At 38.6% G+C, this 20,931-nt stretch overlaps 1 protein-coding gene across 8 annotated transcripts in view; it reads right to left on the minus strand.

The window, feature by feature from the left end:
* Nucleotides 1-856: 856 nt before the first annotated feature.
* Nucleotides 857-20,931, minus strand: part of CHD7 (chromodomain helicase DNA binding protein 7) — a 132,911-nt gene continuing 112,836 nt past the window's right edge. For 5 of the 8 annotated variants that reach the window (XM_075744025.1, XM_075744023.1, XM_075744022.1 and 2 more), the window contains 22 exons: nt 20,568-20,763; nt 20,188-20,355; nt 19,354-19,533; nt 18,952-19,062; nt 18,660-18,865; nt 17,508-17,707; nt 16,747-16,906; nt 13,554-13,643; nt 12,917-13,020; nt 11,393-11,522; nt 11,040-11,112; nt 10,769-10,823; nt 9,811-10,039; nt 9,433-9,641; nt 8,621-9,298; nt 8,046-8,206; nt 6,206-6,433; nt 5,529-5,972; nt 4,689-4,910; nt 4,135-4,275; nt 3,547-3,651; nt 857-2,745 (listed from right to left, as the gene is read on the minus strand). In XM_075744025.1, the coding sequence (XP_075600140.1) occupies nt 1,792-2,745; nt 3,547-3,651; nt 4,135-4,275; nt 4,689-4,910; nt 5,529-5,972; nt 6,206-6,433; nt 8,046-8,206; nt 8,621-9,298; nt 9,433-9,641; nt 9,811-10,039; nt 10,769-10,823; nt 11,040-11,112; nt 11,393-11,522; nt 12,917-13,020; nt 13,554-13,643; nt 16,747-16,906; nt 17,508-17,707; nt 18,660-18,865; nt 18,952-19,062; nt 19,354-19,533; nt 20,188-20,355; nt 20,568-20,763 (5,044 nt within the window). In that variant the 3' untranslated portion in view covers nt 857-1,791. Of the gene's footprint in view, nt 2,746-3,546; nt 3,652-4,134; nt 4,276-4,688; nt 4,911-5,528; nt 5,973-6,205; nt 6,434-8,045; nt 8,207-8,620; nt 9,299-9,432; nt 9,642-9,810; nt 10,040-10,768; nt 10,824-11,039; nt 11,113-11,392; nt 11,523-12,916; nt 13,021-13,553; nt 13,644-16,746; nt 16,907-17,507; nt 17,708-18,659; nt 18,866-18,951; nt 19,063-19,353; nt 19,534-20,187; nt 20,356-20,567; nt 20,764-20,931 lie in introns of those variants that run through there. The other 3 variants (XM_075744028.1, XM_075744026.1, XM_075744029.1) reach the window with 3 other exon arrangements.

The raw sequence follows: 20,931 nt of genomic DNA on the forward strand, positions 1-20,931 counted from the left end.
CTCAGGACTGAATTTTGGCCTTGCAATACTCATCCATTTGAGCTCTTGTGCAAAATCGCAGTGGACGCAAGAGCGAGGTTTGCAGCTCTCCAGTGTTCCAAAAGCACAGATAACATTCGTGCTAAGATGGGGGTCCACCCACAGCTGGCTACTCAAATAGCTAATTTTTCATGTACTCCACTGAAAATCTAACCTTTCATCCTCACTCTCAAGATGGTTGTGTATGTGCGTGCCAAGGTGACAACACTGTGAAAACAGAAGTTTTCAAATGGTACATTATCTCGAATATCAAAAGGTCACAAAAGGGTACAAATCGGTAGCTCTCCAGAAGAGACACTGGTTTTTATGAAAAGTGGGTCAGTTTTAGTTTCATGTAGGTTGTTTGACACAGTGGTTTCTGGCATCACAAGCTCTGGTCTACAGGACACCACAGAGCCTTTGTATCCCTTGCTGTCACTACAGCATTGTGTTTTTCTACCCATTAACCAAGGATAAATGACCTAGATATTGTGCCTATTAAAGCCTCATTTTTCTTTTGCCCTTTTGTTCTTTAGTGTACCACATTATCACATGCTGAACACATTTTAAAGTATTCGCAGTCTCTCATGCCCCTTTGAAGGAGTAAAGTAGGGTTTTTAGTGTGCATTTCTGTAGAGTTACTTAGAGTGGAAAATATGAAGGTAATTCAAGGTTTCTCTTCCTGCCAAGTCCCTTGAAGACAAATCACTTCAGCATTTACAGCCACTAATCTATAAAGAATATAGCAGAGAAATACCATAAAAAAGCCACAACGCAAATACAGAAAGCAAACACCAGTTGTGATGTCCCTAAACACTACATTCCATAATTACATCTCTGCATATCATGGGTCACTTTTATTAAAAGCATCATTACTACAGTTGGCAGCAATTTACATCTTATCTTACATGATAGCAGTTTCCAAAGAAAAAAAATAAAAAGACATCACAACAAAGAAAAACAATACATTTACAAAGTCATGTCTGTAAACTTCAAGGCTAGTTTAGAGTTGAGGTAATGCTGTTTAGCTTTGTGGCTAAAGTAACAAAGTCCTTTAATTTAAAAAAGGTACCTGATTTTTTTCTTTTTGTTTATACCAGTGCATTACAAGATCACGAGACGATTAAACTGTAGCTTTATCCTGTAAGAACCTTCTCCACGCGTTAATTTCCAAAAGGTACTCTTCACATTCAACAGCTGCCTTATTATTGCTGCGTCTCAAGACAGAGACATTCACACTATCATGAAGATTGTCAGAGAGAGAGTGTGTGTGTGGGTGTGTGCGCGCATGTGAGCGAGTGAACTCCCATACAGTCAAAATGAAGCGCGAGTACGATATGTATGGTAAATTTCATCTTGACCTTCACAGCAAAAAAAAATAAAAATAAAAAAATTAAATATATAACTTCATCCTTCCTTTAAGCAGCACTTCCTTCTATTAGTGCCACTTGATTACAAATTGCTGCTTAATTCATAATACCAATGGTACCAAAAGAAAAAAAAAGCAGAGCATTATGTCAATTTCCTTAAAAAGACATGATCACCTCTCAAATTTCATCTCTCCTAGGGATAATAAATAATGCACTGCACAATACTTAATGACCAAGATACCTTTTGACACATCTGTATAACATGACTTGAACTTTTTTTTTTTTGCTACACTATGTTACAGAACAGCTTATAAAAACTAAGTATGGACATTAACTGTGAGTGTAAACAGTAGGACTACCACTTGTCAAAAGTTTAAAACACTTTAACTGTAACTGGTACTGGTTATTCATCATTTTCATTGTTTTCTATTTCTTCCCCCCCATCAAGTGAGTCTAATTCTTCACCCTGTGCTATTTCATCTTCTAAAACGGAGGAATCTGCAGTTTTATCAAGGCTCTCCTCTGCATCACTGCCTTCGAGATTTTCTTCATCTTTAAAGGCAGTTCCTTCAGTTTTGTCAGTAGCCTTCTCTTCATTGGAGCCCACTGTGTTCTGAAGTCCTGCTAGTGCTGGGAAACCGGGCAGAGTCAATCCTCCCAGTCCTGGAGGTAGAAACATAGATGGATAGAAGAGGCCAGGAGCCATGGTAGACAGCAGGAAAGGATTGAAGGCCAGAGGGTTTGTGGGCAATCCAGTGTTGGTGGTGGTGGTAGTGGTGGCAGTGGCGGTAGTCGCCACAGTAGCAGCACTGACAGATCCATTCGCAGAGTCAGTAGCAGAAACAGTGTCTGTGCTTTTCTCAGAGTCTTTGTTCTCCTCTTCATTCTCATTTTTCTTCTCTTCAGCTTTTGAAGCGCCATCCTCAGTCTCTCCTTGACCAGAAGCAGTAGTGGCATTTCCAGTAGTAGCCGTTATCGGGTTATTCAACAATCCGCTTAGTCCAAACATATTGGGCAATCCTGCCATCCCTGGCAACATCAGAGGCAACATGGCAGCTGGATTTTTAGCATCCCCCCCAGCAGCAGCAGCTGTTGCTAGCCCTGGCGGGAAGCCCATGAGGCCCGCGAGCTGGAGGGACTGCAGGTTCTGTAGGTTCTGGAGGCTTGTGAGGTCCATTCCAGCAAACAGACTGTTCATTAGTAGTGGGTTGATTCCCGAAGTTGATGCTACAGCAGCAGCTGCTGCAGCTGCTTTGGCAATTTCACTTTTTGGCCTTCTTCCTCTTCTACTTGCTCCTTCCTCCCTCACAACAGGTCCAGTGAGAAGACGGTCAAACATAGACTCTGGAACAAAACCCTGAAAAGGGGATGTGAAAAAAACCCAAGCTTTAGTCTCGATTAGCTTTTACAGCTTTCAGCAGTTAACTGATGACGATGGAAGAAACAGAAGGGATTTCAGCACGCTCCAAAAGTGGGGTTTTTTTCAACCCTGGCAAATCCTTACTAGCTAACTGCTAGAGTGAATGGCAGTAGAACATGTAAGAAATACTGAAGAAAGCGAAGTCACTTCTTTTTTTTTTTTTACACATTTAAACACAACAGTAAAACAACACATGCCAAAACTCTGTGGCTTCATTAAGAAAACCTGCCCTGATATACTGCAGTTATGAGTTTATACCTTTGTACTTCATACTGAACAGTATAGCAATATTTTACTAAAATGGTATTTGCAGAACTGTACCCTTTATTTTCAAGCAACTGTTGTAAAACAAAAAGCAGAAAACCTAATCCTTTGATCCTGCCTGTTACCAAGATGATGAATTCTATTTCTGTTATGATTACAACAAATATTTTCTTAATAGTTCCTAACATATGAATACCTGTGTTTATTAAGGATTGTTGCTTATAAGAAAAAACAACGCAAAGCAAATGCTGAAGGTTGCCTTATTGTGGCTGATTTTTCAAGTGTACTTCAATCCCCTTCTGCAGCAGCCTCCTATCACCACCCTCCCCCAGGCTGGGTAACTCCTATCCAGACACTACAATTTCCTCAGCTCAAAACCAGCTATGAGATAAAGACTTAATAATAAATTTACACAGCCTTCAACTTTTCCGTGCTATAATCTACAGTGAAGCATGGAATGAGAGTTTCACTTACAGACTGCTTAACAATGTCAGTCCAATCTGGAGCAACAGCAAATTCAGGATTTTCTTCCAGCCATCTTGGCAAGTCCTTCATTGGAGGGGCCATAGCTCCACCCATCTAATGCAAAATACAAGTTTAATACTTTAAAATAAAACCAAAGACAAACATCTATTTATATGGGCATTTTATTTTCTATCTGTGCACTTTCATCTCTGAAGGATGGCAGTAAAGACTTTCAGTTCAGACTGTGGAAAACTACATGGAAACCAGCTAATGATACTAGAATTGAGAAGATCATGTTTGTAAAAAATATTGTAAAATGCTGCAGCTTAGGCAGGGCTAGTAATGAAATTTGTACCTGATGGAAGGAAAAAATGTGCTATATAGTTTCGAAAAGTAAGAGTTATATACTCAAGTCATTAATATGACCATATCAGAAGAGCAATGAAGGAATTAAAGGAACTGAGTAGTACATTCCAGTAAGAGTAACTGGCAGTGCCAAATTATTAAACTTTTAAAAAGAAAGCTTGGAATAGAAAACCTGCTTTCCACATGCAAAGACATTATTAAAGACCTCCACTGAACTAACTTAATTTTTACCTTCTTTCCATTTCGCTTATTTACAACAGGTACCCTTTCTTCTCCTGTCAAGGTGTTTATATCCAGTTTATTAGGGTTTCGACATCTGTGTCGTTTTTGTTTCGGCTTCTGAAATGGGGAAAACAGCACATCTGCACTCTTCTGGAAAGAAGAGAAATGTATTGCCTTTTAGTTTTTCATTTTCTTGACAAAAAATCACCAATAATGGAACCCCTTCTCACAAGAATTTTCAGAAGGGGCAATTACTCTACTCTCAGATTATCTCAGAAAAATCTTTTTTCTCATCAGATGAAGAAATTCTGCAGAACTTGACACCAACACTGTTTTAAGACATTGTTATATACAAATATTAAGAAAGGAAAAGCAACCCATACACCCTGGTGCCACCTGAGCATTTAGATACTATACTAAGTGTGGCTAAAGAGAAAACCTCTACTGAAAACCAACAGTTACAAAATCCAAATGACTATGTCCAATGTAAGGAAATTCATTTTGATGTCTGTAAAACTGACTTATTAATGTAACACAACACCACATTAGAATCACATACTTACTGGTACATAACTTGGCATATCTACAGTGTAAGTCGGATGCAATTTAAGCCATTCAACTAAATCCTTGTTTTTAGGAGCATCCTCTCCCACCAGCCTGGTCCCATCCTCTAGATTGATTACAGGGATGCGAGTGTCTGGGTCCAGTTGACCAGGAGATGGAATGTTCCTTGCTGGTAGGGCTTCCGTATCTTCTTCAAAAGCTTTGGTCACTTCTGCGTCCTCCTGAAAACATTAACATCTGTATTAATTCTCATTTCAAGGCAACAGTTACCTGGGAGAAATAATTTGAGGGACTGAAGCTAAATGCTCAAGGAGATTTTGCATAAGCAAGAGTTAATGGGGTTAATAGTCATATTAACATAATAAGAGTTAATAGTCATACTATGTGAAGCAATACTGTTACATTAGGGAATTTTGTAAATTTAGCATTCTTGAACATTAAAGAACACACAGCTAAAGACAGAGCAGTTTTCAGGTGTTTCCAGTTAATGGCCCCCAAGACCTTCCCTTTTCTACACAGTAAGACAGACATAAGCCTCAAAATGTATGTTGTTATAAATATACTATGTTCTGTGTAAAAAAAGAGTCTATTTTTATTTTTGAAAGTACAAGCTCCTTAAAACTCAGCTACAATTTGCTAGAGTAAAAACTTCGTATGAACGACATGAACACTGTTTTGTTTGGTTCAAAAAGAAAGAACAGCTCTGAACACAAAGAAAAAGCTGGGTGGGTAAGAACTGTACATTACTATTAGGGAGAGTATAACACCACTTTAAACTCACATTCAGAAAGTACTAGACATAGAAGAACAAATATGATACAAAAAGGTTGCTGTCTTACTACAGTCAATGATGTCCGTTTGTTGCTCATAAATAACAGATCAAGTCCTTCTACATTTTTCCTCCTTCCTCTCCTCCTCTTCATGGGCGGTTCTCCATCTATTAAAGAGCCATTTAGTAGATGCCTTGTGGGTGTGCGCGAAAGACCTGCTTGCAGCAGCTCCATTTGAGTTTTAAAGGCATCAGACACAGGTGTGGAGACATTAGGCAAGATAAACTTTGAAGTAACAGATGAAAAATTTGAGGTAGAACTTGTTGCCTCTCGTGAGGCCTTTGATAAATCTACAACCTTTTCTTGTCCATTTTCTGAGACCACCTGAGACTCACGTAACTGGGCAACCATTTCCATAAGATTTCTCCTCTTGGCAGCTCTCTCAGCCTCAATTTCAATCTTTCTTCGTCTCCTCCTCCTCTGACGTGGAACCGATAAATTGAGTGCATCTTCCTAATGAAAAATGAGCATTTCCAAACATTAGCAAAGCTCTGTTTGCTATGCTGAATTTAAAATAAAAGTCCAAACACGTAACTCTGAATAAAATTAAGGCTTTGTTTTCAAAGAAACACTTTCTTTTTCCTTTTTTATTTAAAGAAATGCTATTTGTTGGTTTGTTGGGGTTTTTTTTTCCTATTATGCAAGGTAAAATGTTTTATGAAAGAAAGAGAAAGATGCAGCCTTGCCTTTGATAACTGAGGAGAAGCAGTGATATCTTCACTGCCACTGACGCTGGCTTGACCAACCATGGAGAGCTCTGCAAAGCTCCTTTTTTGTAGAGGGCTGTCCACAGCTGTTGGAGTATACCCAGGTATGAGCCCCTGGAAATCAAACATCTGGCGCCTATTTACTGGCCACTTCCCTTTCAGCACTGCTTCACAGATGTTGTCTAATCGGTTGATCATTACTCGGTCCTGCATAGAGGAAAAGTACGTAATGAACCTTCAGTATGAAAGTCACTTTTTAAACTCAAATGAGTATAAATGACACAGTCCAGCTTCCAAAGCTGAAGAAATACATTCAAAACCAACTATTCTTGCAGGCCAGGATAAACTGATTGCCTTACAAGAAGCTAATATGCAGACAATTTTGTAGAATAAAAAACATCACTCGAATTTAAAAGCTGCATTCATATGGGGCGGAGGACAGGGCAAGTTTTCTATACAACAATGTACTGACAAATTTAACAGAAACTATTATTTTACACTGCAAAATGTCTGTAGTTAGCAAAATCAACAGTTAGGCAGGGAAAATCAAAACATCTGCAATCAGTATCTTAAAGCTGCACAGTTCTCGAGATCCAAGAGGCTGGATCTGCAATTCTGTCCTAGGAAGTGGATCCTCATTAGCGTCACTATTAATAAAGTTCAACATTATGAAACGGGCACCAACCTAGGGACATCTAATGAATGTCAATTTTCATTCCACGCCCATTATCACTTCAAATTTCACTGAAGCGTGTACACTAAAAATCTCTAATTATGTTTATTAGTCTACTTATGCTGAACCTCTACAGATGAATGATTTTTTTCTTTTGCTTTTACACTATGACGGGAATAAGATTTTAGTCCATGTTTCCAAAATATATGTGGAAAGCAAAGATGATGAGTATCGTTTGATTTTTTTCCATTTCAGTATTCAAGCACATTCTATGCTAGCCTGCCTGAAGTAGTAGAAACTTCAGAAGTATGAGAAATAGTGCTGGTTAGGGAATATGAGCATCAGTTAGCTTCCTGAACAGCAAAACAGTGCAAAAGCCACTAGCAAATCTCAGCAGCTGCAACAGACTGCTTGCTTTCCCCAGGAATAAGCCTATTAAGAGCAAGGTCCTCCTGCCCTGCCCCCCCCATCCCAAACCAGATGGCCCTGTTATGGTGATTAGTAAGCTTAAGACTATTACTACTTTATTTCTCTCTCTACCCCTTACCGCAGAGTACTACATTATGTATGGATTTATTATGAGGTTACAGTTCCATATTTTAAAAAACATTTTATATTAGATAATTTTCTGCATTGTTACCAAAATAAGATACAGCTTTATCCTATCTAAAACTGCTGCTTATGTTTGCAGGATACCTTAATACAATTACATCTGTCAACATTACATAATGGCTTAGATCATGTAGGTCACCAAATACCGTTCTCTACAATCTCCTCACCCCAAAACATAAAGGTGATCTTACAGAATCTCTGCTCTTAACACAGAAGTTTGCTTCAACAGAGGTGCGAGAGAAGTGCAATTCTGCTGACACAGAGTTACGGAGCCTATAAAAACTCATGTCTGTCAGTAGTTTGTTGTTTTACTAAATGACACTATTTACAGTAAAGAAATTCCTTTCATTTCCTCTGCTAATCTGTATGAAATTGAAGAAGAAAATGCTATTCCACAAATCATTCATAGAAAAAAAAAAAGTCCCTTGCCCACTAGACGTGCAGATCGTACAAAGCTCGCTGTTGTTTCGCAAACACACTTTCCATAGTTTATCTGTATTGAAAAGGACACATGCCATTTTACTCCTAACCAACCTTAGGCCAGAAAGAGAAGGCAAATGTTCTCTCATGAAGCAGCTGAACCACAGAGGGATCCCCATCTTCAATGTAGAATCCATCGCGTGTTTCATCCCTTGCGGTACTCATAGAGGCATTGCTTTCTTCATCGAAATTCTTACCCTGAGAAACTGCTCCTGCTGAATAACAACCATGACCAGGCATTAACTACAAAAGTTCCCAACCACCCAATGTCAACCCAACTAGACAGGTTAAGACAACCAGGCTTGACAGAACATTTCTAACTCGGGCTTTTGTTCAGTAATTACTACAGCAGAGCCTTAGCCGCCTGCATTTGGCATAGAGACCGTGCTTATTGGCTCAGTAAGCTATCTTGGAAACCATCCTTTGTGGGGGAATACCCTGCTGACGCTGGATGGTTTTGAGGAAAGCTTATCTAGACATCTGATACGCGGAAGGGCAGAGGAACTGCTACATGTAGCCCATCCCTAGCTCTGTAATGGCTCCATGTGTGCCACTTACCAGCTGGCCCAAGTTACAACAGCTGTGGGGCTCATGCTAAGCACACAGAATTGATCTGACCAATGCGTTACCTTCAGGTTGGGAGGATTCTTCTGATTTATCATCATCATCCAGTTTCTCCTCTTCATCTTCTTCCGAACCTTTCTCAGAAATAGATTTTGGGTCTACGTCTGTACTCATTTCTATGTCTTTCAATTCACATTTAACAGAGCCAGGCTCAGCCTCAGCATCACAGTCCGGTTTAGTGTCCTTATCTGCAGTATCTGTCTCCTCTTTGATATCAGACTTTTCTTTGGCTGCTGGATTTTCAGACCCTTCAACTTTAGACTCCGTTTGTTCTGTAGTCTTTTCTTCTTGTACAGGTGTAGATGGTACAATAGGTGGTGTTTGACTACAGCCAGCACCCAGAGGGTTTACAGAAGAGACAGTATTTGCATTACCCGTCCCTCTGTTTTGAGCAAAGTTTTTGTGAGCCTCAAGAAAAGAGAGTTCAGGATCATTCAGAATGTGATAATCTGTTCTACTGACTCCATGTTTAGCAGCACCGATCAGCAAGTCTTTGTCATGTTTACCGCACTCCCACCACTCTGGCAGGTCCAAGCTCGGTTGGCAAAGCTTTAGCCTCTCCCCCAGCTGCGGGTGATGGAGAACCTGCTCACGGATTTTACGCAACAGTTCTATACGATATAAAGTTCTAGAAGCACGCTCTTCTGTGATAGGCTCAATCATAGTGGAAAGATCAGGCGGTTCTGCAACGACAATGATTTGTATTGTTTAACATGGATTAAATGCACACCCATTTCAAAATCATTACACCTGGGCACGGAATTTGAACAGTCCCACTGTCACAACAGTCATGTTGATTCCTACAGTCAAAACTTACCATCATCTGGTTTGACTGGCATTCGGCACACTCGTCTACACATATTCACAAAGCCATTAAAATACTTTTCCAAGCTTTCGTCGGACTTTTTATCAAGCCTGGCAAATGCTCTGAATTGATTCCAGTCAAACTGATGTTTCACAGGATCGAAAATAATTCCAAAAGTAGACACCACACGATAAAAATCAGCTTCTTCTCTTCTTGTCCATCTAATCAAGGAAGAAGCAAGAAGAGTGAGGCCACTGAATAAATGAGAGTGCAAACATAATTTAGATGTCCCTAAACCCCCATAAGCTTATTCTTCCAAAACAGAAGGGCAGTACCGGTGACACACAGGCCCAAATGAAATTTAAAGAAAGATATCACTGATAAACTCACTTTTGTCGTTTTTCAGTTATTATAGCTTCCCTTTCTGCTTCTAGTGCCCTCACTTCTTCCCGAGGCCGACGTCTCCTGCGGTCAGTCTTCATTAGTGCCTCTTGCCTCATTTGTTGCCTTTTATAGCTGCGCTGATAGGCAGTAATGAGGCGACGCAGACGGGTAGTCAGGGTTGAAGTGTTGGGCCAGTAGAGTTGGCCTAACTCAGCATTGCTTTCACTGTGCTTGTCTAGAGAATAGAGAAGTATTTGTGCACTGCAAAACCACCACTAAACATTTCAAAGTTTCCATGGCTAGAACTGGATTCCTGTTTTATCTGATAAGAACCTATGCCTCATTAATATTGGAGCCTAACAAATTAGAAACAGGATAACTACATTGGTAGGAAATAAAAAATAGCATCAAACCATCAAACTCTAAGAACTCAGAAATACCTGTGAAGCATTTAGAGATAACCATCAAGCATTATTATTCAATGTTATGAATGCAAACATATTATGAATAATGTGAATATTTAAATTACTGCAATGCATCTTTAAATATATTACGAAGAAGATCATTCTGCCTCTGAGGAAACACCTACGCTTACAATTTCCCACTTTATTATTCTCACTTAAACTTGGCAGTTTTCCTCCATACTGAGGAAACGACTTTATCTATAACTTCCAAGATTATCTTGACAAAAACATCAACGGCTGCATTATGAAACATCCGGTCTTTATCATCACAAGTTCTACTATGTAATTAGAAACCCAGAAGGCCATAACGTGGATTATTCAAAGCCAGTAAATAATTGTTTTGAAAGATATGAAGCATGAAGAGAATTGGTAGTAAAAAGTTTACCGTAGTGGTTTCCCAAAACACAACCTATCCCCTTCATATGGTAAATAAACAGTCCACCTTTCACTAAATGGTCCATTTTTGCCTTTTTAATTTCTTTGCTATAGTATAGTCTTACTTGGGTGTATTTCTATGGACTCCTCTTTGTCTTCTGGAGGTGAGTTTGCAAATTCCTTGGGGATAAGACAGAAGTTATTTTAGTTTTTAGTTTTGACCATATGTTATCATTTCAGGAAAAAAATATGTCATCTCTCAAATGCAGTAGCAAACAACATTTGTAAGGTGTGTTTATCTGGTAGCTCTCAACTTAAGAGCTGCACATTAAGATACACACAGAGAATCAGTTAAAATTATATGTATTTGTAATTACAGAAAGTTGAAGTTCTTACATCGATTTCATCCTTGAAAGGAGTTCTGGTTGGCTTATATTCTGGATCTTCATCTTCTCTGTCAAATTCACCACTATAAAACATTTAAAAGAAACATTTTCAAGAACTATATTGTTTTTGAGAGGGGGTTGATTTTCCAGACAAAAGCAAAAAAGCTACAAAAGCCAGCAGTATGATGTATCAAGTTACACATTTGTATCTCATGCCTAACTGTGTAAACAATTCTATGTACTTTTTACATCATATGATCACTTCAGATCCTCAGGCGAGATGTAAGCAAAATATGACACATGAACTCATGCCAACATATACAATGCTGATAAAGTTTATTAATTTTTTCATGTCTTCCTTACCCATCACCGCCATCTGCTAACATGTCTGTCCCTCTCTGTTCAGCAGCTATGGCCTTTGCATCAGGCATGCCAACCCGTTCCAGAAAACAAAGTGTTGGATCAGCTCTCATAGAATTGTACTTCTCATAACCTGCATGCAGAGTGGGAGACAATTTAAAAAAAAAAAAAAAAAAAAAAAGAGAAAAGCTATGACCAACTGTGAATAGAATAGGTTTAGGCAATGAAGTACAATTTTCCAGATTAATTTATTTATTTTTAAATAAAACAAAGGAGCTGTCACCATGCTGGAAACAACTATTTCATTAATGTAATGAAATACATCATATTGGTAAATTCCATCATCACAGAAACATTTTCACATCAATAACATTAAGATAGTAGATACTGAACCAAGCATTCAATTTAATGTCTTTATAAGGTAAAGTAAAAATCTTTCACAAGTGAAAAACTTAACTTTAAGTTTCCTATATGACTTTCACAGTGGTTCTCCACATTCAATAGTCCCTGCTGGAAACATGCAGATGTGAATGGAAACACACACACACACGTGCGCATTTTCTATGGCTGCAGCCCTGCTGGAACCCTCAATGTAGGCTGCAAAAATGCTGTATACATGGGTTATACATAAGGCCAACGAACCTGTCTTACTAGGTTTAGGATGATGCATGTCAGTAAGATGACACTGTTCCCTCTATGGTTTTCAAACTGCTGTTTGCTTTTTTACTGCCCAAGTTGACTAGATGGAAAATGGCAGATCCCAACAGTGCACTGCAGGAAAATGATTTTTAGACTAGACTTGCCTCAGCTGAGCCCACAAAACAGAGCTGCTGTACATAGGCAGAACAGCACAATTCAATTAGAATTTGTACTACAACACACTGCTCCTAACTGCTGTAGAGCCTCAAGCCAAACTGTAATCATGAAAGGTTTTATAAGCCATCATTCTCCCCTTTAGTCAGGCTGGGCTGCTGAGAATACCTCTGCGACCTCCAGAGAATTGGGATTATAATCAGGAATCGCTCACTGTATATATCATGCCAGCTCTGCATCCCCAGCCTTTCAAAGTTAACAAGGCTGCATCCCACTCAAGGGAGCCGGGAGTTCTCAACACTGACATTTGTGAAATATTGCTTGGAACAAAGCCCAGGAGGCACTTGTACAGATTAATAGCAGAGGTTAAGCCCACCGTCCACTTTGACACTGGTTGGCAGAGTTAGCAAGTGAAGCAGTGCTGGAAGCAAAGTTTATGGAGATCTATCTTACTATTTGGCTATTATTTAAACAAATATGGTTTTGTTTTATTTACAGCCAAGAAAGTAATGTTTTCTTCTCAAATGTTCTGCAAACATTTAAAAACAGCATCTGATATTTACAGCTCATATTAGGTTTTTAATGCAGGCAAGGAAAAAAGGGAGATACAAGCCAACAGTTCTTTGGAACAATACTTGTTAATATTATGACTGAACAGTCCTACACACAGAAAGCTTTACAACTGAGTTTTGTTCAGAGTGAGACATCACTTACCGTGTTTGAATACTCCAATTAAAAGGGATTTATCCGCCTCCTTATCCCACCAGTCTGCAGGAACTTCGGCATGGAACGGCTCAGGTATCCATACATCTACTTCACTGTGAAGACAGCATTATATACATTTGCAAAGGTATTACTGGACAAAGATGTTTTTTAAAAAAAAGTTCACGCTGTTCTGTAAATATGAATTTTGAGAAGGGGGGGGGGGGAACAACCAAAACCCAACTCAGAAATTGAAAGATGTTGAAAAATAATTAGAATGGTTAAAAAAACCCCCAAAACAACAAAAAATCCAAAACCTCCAACATTAGGCTATTTTGGGAGTGGAATGCCAATGGTTGTCCAAATATGATTCATTTAAGGTCTTAGTATATTTTTAAAATTTTTTTACATTGAAATAGAATAATCCTTCAATATTAGCAGAACTGAAAATCCGCTTCTGTCATTTCCCACATTGTTTCCTTCCCCAAGAAAACTACCCGCTGTGCTGCTTGAGAAGAGACATTTAAGAGATAAAGTGTGACAACCTTTAAACAGCAGCAATCTTTGTAAGGTTGTATGTTATTATAGTATGTGTACTTTATAAAAGCCAGCGTCACAAAGCAAAAAATAAACCTGCACTTGCACTAACCTTGAGTCAGCACCCTCTAAGATCTTGTCTGCTTGGTCCCCTATAACTTCTTGTCGTAGATAGTAGAGCATGCGGACACGCAGCAGGACCCTGGAGAGGAAGGCAGAGGGGGGAAAAAGTTCTTAACTTCAGGACTGTTTGCCAACAGTGGCTTTTGGCAGCTGCTGCTGTTCATCCATCATCCTGCCAAGGCTGATTAGCCATGCTGTATGGTAGGCTTGAAGCGTGACAGATGGTGGCACATAATCACCTCTGTGTGGTGCTTTCTGCTGGCTTCCAACAGGCCTGCCTGGCAACCGCTTACACTGCACAGAGAGGGACCCAGCTCAGCCCGGCCCCGGCGCATTTCATTTAGTTCTACCTAGTGCAGCTTGTGAAGTTTAGACACGTACTCTACCACTGCCTCTGAAGTATTGAAGCAAGTTTGTAAACAACTGAGCAGATGGCTTTCAGTAACTGTTCTGCTTCATTATCTCATAAAATTTCCTCAGCTGCTGCCTTAATACCATTTTTGGAAGCACATCAGAAGTTGTAGGAATAAACGAGATATAAAATCTGGTTTTACTACCTTACAATAAACCCTCAATATGGAATGTCAGGTTTTTCAGATTATACAACTTTTTGCTTCCGAGAATGGGGGGGTGGGGTGGGGGGGGCTGGAGAATAAATCCCCCATTTCCCTCGGGAGATATTAACTATTTTTACTCTTTATAGTTCAAACTGCCATTTAATTTTACCTGTGCACAACCTAAGCGTTACAAAGAAGTGAAAAATCTTGACTGCCCATGTTTATTTTTCCCATCTCTGCCATACGACAGTCATTTTTGGAAGCGTTGTCAGGTGTTGTGGTCACACTTGAAGCTGGCAGGAGAATGAATGGCAGACTCCGGCTTTTCAAGGAGACTAGAAAAGAGGTCATCTCTATAGAAAAAGTATCTACCTGAAAATAATCCTGCTCTCCTATGTTTACCCAATTCAGGGCACCCCCTGCTGCCTAGTTCATGAAGTAAAATCAGTACCAGCTAAGATGGAGATTATTCAGCCTGCCCTCTCACTGTACCCAAATCCATCACGGCAACTGTTGAATTGCTGCTGCTTCTGGAACAGCAAGGGTGACCAGAGAGGCAGTAATCTGATCACCCACTTGCATGAAAAATTTAGACCACCACCAGTTTTGAGAGCTCCTCATTAGAGATGTGATGCAATCGCAGCAATACTCGGTTTTACATGTGTTATTCAAGCAAACCTCGGAAGAGCAGGGATTTGAATGAAGGTCATGTCTACAATTCAAAACATGTCAGACATGCTTCTTTTTGTATACATGATAACTGGGACCAGTAAGGTGTCCCTGCTCCCTGTGTGGCTATGTAAATAAGCTGTTGAGGGTCTCTATCATCTTAGTATTAAGCAGTAACAGCTGTTACACCAAGCCAAAGAAGAGGAGCAGGAAAAAATCCAAACATCAACAACCAAAAACCAGAGGTTCTTTGCACCTTTCAAGAGTCCTATGCATTAAAACATCACACATGTTGCGTAAGGACAGGACACTGGTTCTTCTAAAGCCAATTGCTACTGCTACCTTTTGAAGGAAATTACTCAGATTATTAATTGGCTTCCACCTTTGTTTGATTTTACCTGGGCTAAACATGTTGCTTCTACAATTCACTTAGTCCTGGTGGATCTGGGAAGTGAAGGAAAAAGATAGCAACTGAAAACATTCTTGCACATTTATCAGTCTTCCCGATCCTTGTAATTGTTCTACTATATTATTACAGAAGCAATATTTTTAAAATGAATTTAAGTCTGATCTGCAAACTGATATAACAAGTACTGAGGACATGTTACCTGAGAGATTAAAATAATGTTACAGGAAAGAATTTAATTACTTTAAGAGCAAGTGAAATGTAATAACAGATCTGAGTAACAGTTTAGAAAAAAAATCAGAAAGCAGTTTATTTGGATGTGCACTTGCTAACGTAATTCTGTAAGTATCTGTTTTCATCAGCTGAGAATTAAGCTTGGTTAGCATCTGGAAACAAGCTAATAAACCCCTTAAAATGCCTCTCCTCCTTCACATCACACCCCCTATTGACAGGTCACAGGAACTTTTCAAATCAATAATTTCTTTCCAATAAACAATATTAATAAGACACAATATATATTAAAAACACAAAGGTAACAATGACCTTTCAGTAACACTGCATTACACCTGTATGGCGTATATATAATGAAGTGTATAAATTTAAAACCAACACCCCCCCCCCCGCCCCGCAAACACAAAAAGCTAACAACCTTCCCCTCCAACCCCAAAACTATGTATTTTTGGGACAAGTCTTAGGTTCAGTGTCTATAATGGAAAATATAATTAGCAAAACTGAGATGGAGGACCAGGACACTGTCACAGGAAGCTGACACAAAAATAACTAAGATACTACAAAACAAAAGCTAAAAGAATGTGAGAGAGGCTCTTAAGAGACATTAATGCAACAATAAAACAATGTAAAATCCTAATCAAAATACAGTGATTTTTATCCCCAAAGGCTCTCAGTTTAGTAACATGTTTAGAATTTCAAAAAAATCAAATCGGGGAACTGATTCAGGTAAGAGAGCTTGGTGAGAAATTTTCATCTCAAAGGAGAAAAGAAGAAATATTCTGCATAACATGGAGAGCAAGAGAGGAAGGGAGAAAAGAATGAAGAGATACATCCACACATAGGTGAACTGCTGCATGAAACTCTGGAAACTAAGAACTGGAGATTTGAGTTTAACATCTAAGGAACAGAACTTTAAGGACATCAGCCTGACAGACCCCACAAGAAGTGTAAGAAACAAACAGCTTTTGTTTAAAGATAGCCAACTGTCAAGAGAAATAGACTTAGTGTAGGGATATAGTCTTTGCTTTATATGGTAAAAAGAATATTCTCCTGTGATTCCATTCTTATTTAGTAAGCAGAAAACAATTTTCTTCAGAACTGTGTTTTAAGTGCTGATCAGTCATAAAGAGCTTACAGAAGTATCCAGATATCTGTTAAGATTATTATCCCCAAATTAAAAAGTAATAATGGCCTTTACATCCTATTAAATGGCCCTGTGTTTTATTAAAAATATCTAAAGGAAGTTGTGGACTTTTCAAAAGTATGTAGTAAAAAAAAAAACCCAACACCCTCCAAATGAAATATTTATTAATACTTACTTATTACAGTGATGTTTGAGATGTTTCCTATAGCTGTCTTCTTGAAATAATACATCTGGATTACAGGTTGTGAGCCAATCGGCGTCTTGCAGCATTGGCTGTGAACTCTGGGCTTTTACTTTCTTGCCTTTTCTCCCTCTGGGCACTGGTGCAGACAGACCTACATAAAACCCCAATATTTCTTATACAATCTGAACAAAAAAGCTCTCACCCCAAACTGCATTGCAAACATACATTTAAGCTAAGTACCACTGCTCTATTAATTCCTTTGTGGACAACACAACCACCAAAAACTGAACAGCAACATAATTCAGTACAGAAAATTGCAAATAACAAAAATCAACCAAAACTTTCATGCAAATTTACGTGTGAAGATTTCAAAAATTCAGAGCGCTAGCCAGAAAATGGTGTTATATAAATATTTCTTGTAAAAACTCTCATGAACTGAATTGCCATAAGGAAACAAGCTTTCTGATTTCTGGCAATTTGAAAGAGATTAACTCCATCAGTAGGTGCCACTTAAAAATTATGCTAGAGTATTTGTTCAAAACTGATTTAAGGGAAAGAGCACTGCATCCTGCAAAGTGTCTGAGGGAAACTTCCCCTTTAAGTGCAGACCAAATCAAAGCACACCTTACTTATAAAATCTGACAAGATCCTACGACATGTCAGAATGGCTATGGTTTAAACTAAATACATAGCATGACTGAAGCAATTCTTTCCTATTTACTAGCATCATTATTTGATTGTGGTAGACATACCGGAATGATTAACCAAAGCTCGAGTTTGCCCATCTGCAGTTGGAGTGATCAGATCCCAGATGAAACTTTTGATATTTTCATCCCCTTTGTAATGATTAAGACAATATACCAGGATAGTCCGGCAGATGGTTTCCACATCTTGTTCCGTTAGCTGACGTTTATAGCGCCCGTGTGAGAGGATGTCAGTCCACCGACCCCAGCTATAAGAAAAATATGTTCAATACAACAGCCACGGCAGTGGTATTTTAATTTGTGACTTTCAATTTAACTCCTGGTACCAAGTAAGTTGGGACCTCCTGTGTTAGCACTAATGCATTTTGCATTTGCAGGTTACGTCAGGGAATCCAACCTCCAGCACCAAAGAGTTAAGAATGTTTATTTTACAGAACAGGCAATAAGTTCACTGCTCGTAAAGCTGCATTTGAACTACACTCAAAATAATAAAGTACATATGTTTAACTCTAATGGTCCCAGTAAGCTACGAATAGGAAATTCAACCAATTCCTGCAATCATGGGATTTGGGGAATCGTTATTTTGATCCTGAAATTCATTATTAGCAGTTGTTGTATGTAACTTCCTAAAATAAAGCCAGTCATTCTGAAGTACCATGTTAGCAATCAAATATAGCTACTCCCTTGCAAAGAGATAAAATTCAAATTGGTAAATCCAATGGGGAAAAATATAAAGTATCAAATAGCTGAATTTAAGTGGTGCCAAAATACCAGAATCTATGTTGAAAACCTCTAGATTGACTGTTGATTTCACAACCACGTTGTTCTTTACAAATACACTTTGTTATTCTCCACAACACTTAGAAAAGAGAGATTAAGTCTCAGTAACTCAGGAATCCTTTACACTATGAGAAACCAGAAACAAGTATTCCATCATCACAAAACTACATATCTTACCAATGAGCTCATAGCCATCTGTGAGACACTCGGATACTTTAAGCTAAATAACACATATATAAGCAACATATACATAGCACCTTAAAATCTCACTGGCATGTATACGCCATAATGAGGTAAAGGTTACACAGTAAGAGATTATGTGAACGTGTCCCAAGAGAAGGATGAGTTATTTACTATATATCATTTCCATATTTTCAGTTCTTTAGCCACAATCAGTATATTTAATCTGTATATCCTTACCCATAAACCAACAAGTTCTTCTCAACCCTGAAACATTCACTTCTTGCGTAACCCTGTGACTTGTCCTGAGGCCTACGGGGCTTTGTGGTAGGCTTTTCTTCAGAATCACTTTCCAGGTCTGAAAACTCCATCAGTTCATCCTCTTTGACTGCACTGTAGAGTCTGGTTTGCTTTCTTACTCTAGGTGTATCGATAACTAGGTTGTTCTAAAATGAAAGTGCAAAATGTAGAAATTTAGGAGGGGGGAAAATCTTCAATTTAATTGTGCTAGGAGCTATCACAAAGCTCTTACCCTTCCATTTAAAGCATCAATATCCAGCTCAGCTTTCTTTGCCCACTTCTGCCAAAAATTGGGGTCATCCAAGGAAATGTCTGTCCTGTTCCCAGATGCAACAAAACTAGCCTAGTAAATTTGAAAACACACACATTGATTTCATAACTGCATGCTACAAAGCATATCTATTTTCACTAGTAAATACAATACTTAGGACTTATAAAGTGGTAGTTTCAAGAAAGAAAAAAGGTAAGCCTGGAAACTATCATGACTGGAAATACATATATCTCAACATTTGTGATGAAAATATCTGAGACAAGTACATCAAAAAAATCTAAACTGACACAGAAGGCAATTTAATATTACTTCCTTCTATCCTGGTCACATTTTATTAATGTTCCTCTGAATGTCAATGCATACCTTTGCAAATGTTGAGCCTTTTCCTTCAGATTCAATAGTAATTGTGTGTGTTCGCCTTAAGAGAATCTGATCAATATCCTCTTCACAAAACTTAGACCCTTCATCTTCCTCATCCATGAGAGCACCATATGCCCCTTTTCGAAGAAGATCTTCTATTTCTTTCTTAGAAAGCTGTTGCACCTGTAACATTGAAGAGAGGAGTTTTATGGTTGGTTTTTTTCATCAGCCAATGTGTACATCTGACAGCATAATGAGACTGATTGTCCTCTTATTTAGCATTTTAAGAACTGAAACTCTAAGATAATGTGGTGTCAGTCAACTAAACATTCATGCTTAAATCACCTTTCAAAGAAGAATACGAACAACAACATTCTTAGGGTGAAGTTATACAAGTGGTTTAAACAATTTAATAATTCATTGTCACTGAACCCCTTTACTTTAACTCTGATGATTGCTAAACTCCTCCTGGGAGCAGATTTAACTTACTAACCCAACAAAAAGCTAAAGCAAAAAACAACTCCAAAGCAAAACGGCTACACCAGAAAAAGCTGACTAGAACTCCTCCAAAAAGTGCCAGGATCAACATGATGTGAAGGGTGGGACGATGAGAATGGATGAGGATTGAGGGAGTAAATGAGCTTACTTTTGGCAGTAAGTGAGCCATTAGATAGGCTGAGTCAGTTCATGTAGTCTTGCCCTTAATTAACCCTACTTTAAAATACATGCCGTAGTCACGTGAAAACCACTGTTCTACAGGTAAATGCAAAGAAGTAAGGAAAGTGTTACACACTCATAGCATTTGTTGATCATGCACCTTAATATATTAATTCTCACCCCATTTGTAGCGTTTTCTCTTCCACTCATAGACTGCAACACAGCCTTATCAAGGCCAAGCTTCAAGCTAGCTTTGTCAAACATTTCCCTTTCATAAGAATTCCTTGTTATCAACCTGTAGATTTTCACTGATTTGCTCTGTCCTATTCTGTGACATCGTGCTTGAGCCTGATGAAACAAAGACAGATACTCAGTTACAGGTGACAAAAGGAAGAAAAAAATTTAAAATAGTCCATACAGAGTTCTTACCTTAAAAAGTTATTGCTTTCAATATAATTAATAATCTTTATTCTTTTAAGAGAGGGACAACAGATAATTTCTCTTGTAGGTGAAGAAAATTTCACAGCCAAAAGGCAAAAAAAAATTTCCAATAATATTACCTGGAGGTCATTTTGGGGGTTCCAGTCTGAATCAAAAATGATGCAGGTATCAGCAGCAGTAAGATTAATGCCCAAACCTCCTGCTCTTGTACACAGCAGGAAAACGAACCTATCAGAATCAGGTCTTGAAAACCTGTCAATAGCTGCTTGACGTAAGTTGCCTCTTACTCGGCCATCGATTCGTTCATATGGGTACCTGAAATAAAGATGCATTACAAGGAGAACTTTACTGCAATGGCATTGTCTCTTTGTAAGAATATGCAATTTAAAAATAAAAGGAAGACATGCTACTATAGGGTAAAAAGAACTACAACAAACTGAGTGACTGCTACTGTATTCAATAACTTCATCAGTGGAAGACATA

This window comes from Balearica regulorum, chromosome 2 (genome assembly GCF_011004875.1).
Source record: "Balearica regulorum gibbericeps isolate bBalReg1 chromosome 2, bBalReg1.pri, whole genome shotgun sequence".
Classification (NCBI taxonomy): Eukaryota; Metazoa; Chordata; class Aves; order Gruiformes; family Gruidae; genus Balearica; species Balearica regulorum.